The following is a 6,966-nucleotide window of genomic DNA, read 5'->3' on the forward strand; positions in this document are numbered from 1 at the left end:
GAAGGTCCTGGACCTGCTCTTGTGGTTTTGCTGCCAGTGCAACGACCAGTTTGGCAGAGCTATATTTGCATACATCAAGAATGTAGATGATCTTTATGTAGATGATCTAACAAGAATGTTAGATGATCTTTAAGGTCCCTTCCAACCCAAACCATTCTATGATTCTAAGAAGAGAAAAAAACCTTGGCCTCAAGTACAAATTTTGTATCTAGAGATGAAACGAGAATTTGTTTGTCTCCTAAACTGGTGAATGAATTCCAATACTAAAAACAGTCTTTTGGGTCTGGGGTGCAAACTTAATATCAACGGCTCTGTAAAGGATACTGCATGGCTTGGTATTTCTCCCCTCTCTGACTCACACACAAACCAGCAAGCAGGTATCAGGTAATATATTTTTCCTAAAAGATATTATTCTGCTTTCTATAGCTTATCCTTCCTTTTAGGAAAGGCAAATTCCACATCTTAAGAACATAACCACATTCAAAATATGTTGAAGGCATCGTTCCAAAATGACAGCACGCTCAGGATGATATCATCTCCTTCTGCTTACACAGGAACAATCCTGCTTGTGAGATCACAAGGAACGCCACAGTAATTGAATTTGATACAAAATGGAAAATAACAGAATTGCTTGCTAGTACTGCATACCATCCCCTCTCTCCCTCCCAACTGTTTGTTCCACATTTTTTTGAAGCTACTTACTGGACACTGGTAACAAATTCAGGTTTAAAAAAATAAAAATAACAGCAACCAGCTGTAAAGACTTCTGGGAAGAAAAAAATTCATTTGCATCGCAATAGCACCTAGACCAAACCCTTGGCACCAAAAGGATTTTATCCTACCAGGCCTGAACCCACAACTCAGAATTTCTCCTGCTGCAGCTACAAAAACCTCTTGCTCAGAGCAGCGGAGCAGGCAGCTGCCTTTCTCCCTTAGCCTGACGGGACACTGGGGAAGTCATCGCTGTCTGCTATGGGACAAAGAGTTAATACATAAACTTTGTAGCATCATTTCTGTAAGTGAAAATCTTTTATGAAGTTGGGGGTTTTTTTAATTAGTAATTTCTGGTTTTGCAATACCAGGGCTCCCCCTTCATTAGGGGATGGTTCAAACTCCATAAGGAATCTCAGTTTTTCCACTGCTCTGCAAAGAGCCACTTAGCAGTGGCTGTTTGGTAACCCTTACTGCAGCCTGGTGCAACCTCTAAAGTCAGAGTATTTTTTGGTGACTTCACTGGGACCCACTCAGGCCCACTCATGCAAAATTACCACCAGGATAGAAGCCTCACAGAATGACAGAATTGCCTGGATTGGAAGAGACCTTTAAGATCATCAAGTCCAATCATTAACCTCACACTGACAAGTCCTCAACTAAACTGTGTCCCTAAGTAGTATGTCTACAGGACTCAAATACCTCCAGGGATGGGGACTCCACCACTGCCCTGGGCAACCCCTTCCAATGCCTGAGAAACCTTTCAGCAAAGAAAGCCTCACAGGCTTCAGTGGCATAACAACTACTGGACACAAGTATGTATGAATTAGAGTTTAATTCTCTACCCCAAAGAGTTAGGAAAGGAAATAAGTTTAAATGACTTCTTTACTGTTTGCTTTTTGAGGAACTAACTACACTAACTGCGTTCCCGGGTCTCGGTTTCGATGCTCTCCAGACACAGCCAAGCTCAGGCAGCTCCAGGCCTCCTGTCCGAACCAGGCTGCAGTTGATCCTGCACAGACACAGCAGCTACAGGACTGACAACGTTTCCATGTCACACCATGCAGGCACACTGATGGCAACTGTGGTGTTCAATATTCATTTGGGATGAATCATCTTGCACGCCTGTAATGAAATTCCCAGTGCCCAACATCCTCACGCTTGCTGCCTTTAGCGTCTTGGTTTTAGAGGATACAAACAGTGACGACATCCATCCGTTGCGGCTGACGAAGCAGTCCACGGGAGCGAAGAGAGGGCTGTCATTTGGTCACTTATGAACTGGCAATCTGGTGATGAATACTGCATTAGGACAAGGCCAGCCAGAAACTGAGGAAAGGTCAGAGGAACTGAAGGAGGTTCCCCCCATCCCTCTTCTCTCCCCTCTTTAGCCCCTTTGCTCCCACTGCAGAGTCCCTTGTGCACGTACAGTGCCATCTGGGTTTTTTCCTCCCGTTACCATATCTTGTGGGACACATGTCTAGGTTTTCTGCTTTCATGAGGTCATTCAGACCAATATGAGTATGTTCTCCGAGTGTTTTTCAACCCACTCCTATTTAGAAACCAAATCCTATTCATTAAAACCTAAATCACTAAGCCTGCCAAATTATTATCCCCAGAATATCAAGTGTCCCAGATTCTCCCTGGGCTGGACCTCTCCTCCCACAGTCACGTTCTTCAGGGACTTAAAGCAGTTATTGTTTTCAGGGGATCTGAAACATCAATAAACTGCTTGAAACAGGAAAAAATATGCAGCATACTAAAAATCTTTGAACAGCTTGACAGCTTTGAAATCATTATGTGAGCCTAACATTAAGGGAGTATGTTTGAAAAATTTGGCTAATAACCGTATCATGTATATAAAAAAAGACATTTTTTTTCAATAATACATCTGTGATGCATGAAAATACTGTAAGCTCACTGTGTAAAAAGAACTTCATTAAAAGTGAAATAAACTGCACATGAATTCACTCCTTTCTCACAGCGCAGTTCAGCAGCTCTATTTACACTATGGCACACAGTTGTACACTTGTGTTGAGGAGAAGTAGTTTCTTTCCATTTCTGACTGGCATATACTTACGTATTTAGAGTTTACAATCAGAAAGATTGCTTCATATACAATGAAAATAGTAAAGCTCAGCCATCCTGGAGCATGAAGTCTTCTTACATCGAGAGCACAGTAGTAGGGAAGAGTCAATTAAAAAGAACCTCGGGTACAGCTGCTCAGGCCAGTTCTCATTATTCCTCAGCAGCACATATGCAATTTGAACTGTGAATATGCATTCATATAAGGCAACTGTATCACAGGGTAAAGGCTTTCTTCCATCCTCCCACGTGTAATCTGTAAATTCACCATGGTCATCCACAGTTGGGTTTTGTTTTGTTTCTGGGTTTTTTGAGTTTTGCGACTTGGTAGTATTTCTCATAGTTAAATGAAAAGGGAAAATTCTTGTCTCTGTTACTGTGTATCAGGATCTATTTCCTTCACTGCTGATGCAAAACGGCGTTTCATTTTTCTTAGTTATTCCACGTCAGTAAATCTGCCTGCCCAGTCCTCACGTTTTGATTTAATTTAATGCCTGCAAGATAAACCCTGTCATTTGAAATAATTTGTAAACCTTCATCTTTAAAATGCATCCAATCTGTCCTGCAGCCCTGTAAAGTATCTGTTAAACATTTTGCTTCAGCTTGCTCATGGTGTTCTCCTCTGATAAGGGCTGCTGATATGCAGTATAAAACTGACTTATTTCTTATCTCCATCAACATGGGTGTTGTTCCATTTCCAATGAAAAAAAACTGGGGCAGCAGCCACTCATCTGGGTACAGAGAAACAAATGTCTGATAAACAATGAATCCATCAACTGGGCAGTATCCTTGCTGAATCAGGCAGGGGATTCACAAAAATAATTACTAAAATATAAAACTGTAATTCACTTACAATTCAGTGAAGTTAAAAAATTTAAATTAGATCAATCATTTTCATTTACTGATGAAAAATTCATAAAGCACATTAGCTTGTGCAAATTGTCTCAGCTACACTGCAATCCAAAATAGGTGGCCAACCGCATTTGCCACAGGATGGGAAACACAAACCAGTACCTATGTGACACCACCATTCAGACCTGCCTGTGTTAGGTGCTCGAAGTGAAAATAGCTCTCGCTGTTTAATTCCAAGCGCTCAGGCAGTGTTGCTTTCCAGCATTCTCCTCACAAGTACGGTGAGTCCTGCATATACATGGCACGTAGTCCTAGCCCAACTTCCTCCAAGTATTTATTCTATAAAATTACAGTACATCATTATAGTCCTTGCATTAAAAAGACCCCACAACCTGTAAACCTGTAGTATAAAATTCTGGTAAAGGGGAAAAAAAACCCACTTAGCTGAAAAGAACAATTTCCTAATAGTTAAATGTAGATACTTTCCCCTGAACTTGTCAGTGCAAAGCACTGTGTATGAACCTAAATACCCAAAGCGAAATGCTCAAGATCTTCTCTTGCTTAGCACTAGCAGTAACGACATGCCCCAGCTGGTTTTTCTCCTTGGACTTTGCAATCCATTTCTGGAAGGAAGAGTTAAAAGAGGTTGTGATAGCGCTTCAATCACCTCAAGCTGTGGTGGTTGCCTCGCAATCACTGGATCTAGGGCACCTCATAAAGGACAGCCATTACACTGTGTCCAGGTGGGATCTTAGAGGAAGAAGCAAGAGTTGCAAGCATGAAGGCATAGCAGGCAGGAGATACAGTCCAGACAGTAAACAGACACATTTTTGAAGGGGTCAGCTTCTGTTTTACACCCCAACGCCAAGTGGCAGCATTTTCCAGGAAATTTCTTCGCTCAGAGAAAAAGCTCATTTTTCTCCATGAGGGCTGCTGGTGAAAGAGCCTTTGAAAAATCCTGCCATTTCAGAGGTACCCGCTGCCTGCTGAGCCCATCTAAAAACCCGACTGGGCTACACAGTCTTAGTACTTCGTAAAATCTGCCCCCCAAATCCGAATACATCTCCTACATCAACGCTTCATGGCAGCAACTTTGCAGGGGGTTCTGGGCTGTTTATTTCATTATCCAGACTAGGAGTAGGACTGTTTCAGACTTCTGAATTCACTGTGAAACATATTGGGAATTTAAGTGAATAGAAATAAAGAGCATAATGTGAGAGACCATGTGTTACTTTCAGAAATTAGGGAACTGGCAAGAACAAAGCCTTGAAGTGTTACATACACACACTTATGTAACAGATCCAAAGTACAGAATTATCTTAGAAAAACTAGGAAATCCTGGTAAACCTAAACCAGGAGGTTCCTCTGCTTGCATCCTATGAAAGCAACAGATCAACCACCTTGACTTGGTAACAGATTTACCATTCTACATGTTGTGCTTTCATCCTTGCCAAAACAAAAGGGAAACGATAAACTCATCATAAACACCCTCAGCAACACTTTCTGTTTTGCACAGCTGCTAACACATACGGGTAACTGGTGTTTATTGCACATGAGTTCTACCAGTTTAAAAGAAACTCATCAATCAGAAGGAAAAAATGCTGTAATTTTTCAAGAATGATCTATGAGTTCAAGGTGGTTTTATAGCCAAAGTATTTAGGACATTTTGTACATTATTAATTACTCAAAATCTGCAGTGAGGTGGGTTATTGTCCACATACACTAATGGCTTTCAGAGTTTAATCTCTCATCAGTGGACCTCCTTTTGCAAAATCCCTAAGGGATTATGTAGTACTATGTCTAATCATTTGGCAAATTTCATTTACTTGAAACCGAAGCTAGGTTTGAATTATACAAAGCATGTAGGAGGAATCAGATTCAAAGTAGGAAAAAAAAATCTGGTACTGGACAGTACCAGGATTTATCATAAATTAAACAACTCTACTTGGGGAAATGTATTAGTCATGTATCAGCTGCATATGCCTGTGAGATACTCAGATTGCCTACAAATCACACACAACAGGTTCAAAGTATACTACGACTCATGTAAAAAGGCAGTGGAAATTTTAATAATTTTGTTATTGCTGTATAATTTAGCAAAAAATATTCCTATGATTTGTTCAGTAGTCTGCTAAACTGAAGAGGGAAATTTATTTGGCATAAACTATATGATGCAGAAACAAAACAGTCCTTTGCTAGTTGCAATCACCCTCTGAAGTTCAGCACACCAGACCAAATAAATCACCTGTACAGCTGGGATGGATGAAGCACCTTTCCTCCTGCGCTGCTGTCTCCCTGTCACAGAACCGCTACCATGGAATTGCTCTCTCCATTAAGAAGCAATTCTCAGTGATTAACACATCCTGAAACCTAATGTTGTGAAACTCATTGCATTATTCCCCATTATCATAGCACAGGCAGATCTCTACATAAGCAAAATTTGCCAGACAACACCACAGAAAATGAAAAGGAATTAAAAACAGCATTTAGCACCAAGCTAACTACATGAAGGTTGTGTGATATTATATTCTATTATATGTTTTTATGACCTAGGTCTCCCACACTGCATTGCAAAGCCTTGCTACATGGCTAGTCTTGATGAAAACAACAGATTATGGCTCTGAAAACGACATTCAAACACACAGGCACACGCTACCACTGTAAACCAAATTTACCAAAATCCACCAAAGACTCAGCAATAACAAGACTTCTTTTGCAAAGATCATTTCTGGTAGGGTTAGGACAGATTCAGAGCAAATACAGATGCAGATAGAAAGATTGCTGCTCTATTAATTCGTTGTCAAGCCATGCAAGAAAGGATGCAGTAATGATTGTTTAAGAGTTATTCGAGAAAGTGACAAAACTGGCCTAAACCTCTTAAAGCCCCCTGAATGAAAAGATTTAAACAGGCTATTGTTAGACCCCTGGGTACCTTTTTTCTCTTGGCTTTGTTCTGCATTTTCCTCCGCTGCAGTTTCCATGGCTGGCTTCATACCATTCACCAAAAATGCCGCCCCCCCTCCCCCCCCAGCAAGCACTTTTTCTCTTCGCCTCCTTTCTCACTCCCTTCCGTCTCCTATTTACGGCGGCGGTGATTGAGCGGCTCTGTTCTCCCCTACAGTAGATTACAGTCCTTTCCAAAACGCCAGAAAAGTCTTGTCAGCTTCGATTTCGCTCCGCTGACTGGTCCATGAGGAGCTGTGCCAGCGAGCGCTCAGCCATACGTCACCGCGGTCCCCAGCTATAAAATAGCCACCCTGCGCCCGACCGTGCCCTGGCTTGCCACGTCCTGGGGACCAGCATCACCAGCTCGCACCCCCT

At 41.6% G+C, this 6,966-nt stretch overlaps 1 protein-coding gene across 1 annotated transcript in view; it reads right to left on the minus strand.

Moving 5' to 3' along the window:
* Positions 1 to 6,638, minus strand: part of LOC104524336 (neuronal membrane glycoprotein M6-b-like) — a 24,290-nt gene extending 17,652 nt beyond the window's left edge. The window contains exon 1 of the mRNA XM_010167173.1: positions 6,578 to 6,638. Coding sequence (XP_010165475.1) covers positions 6,578 to 6,638 — 61 coding nt within the window. The remainder of the gene's footprint in view (positions 1 to 6,577) is intronic.
* Positions 6,639 to 6,966: the final 328 nt, after the last annotated feature.

The sequence above is a fragment of the Antrostomus carolinensis genome, unplaced genomic scaffold, assembly GCF_000700745.2.
Source record: "Antrostomus carolinensis isolate BGI_N321 unplaced genomic scaffold, ASM70074v2 scaffold14454, whole genome shotgun sequence".
Classification (NCBI taxonomy): Eukaryota; Metazoa; Chordata; class Aves; order Caprimulgiformes; family Caprimulgidae; genus Antrostomus; species Antrostomus carolinensis.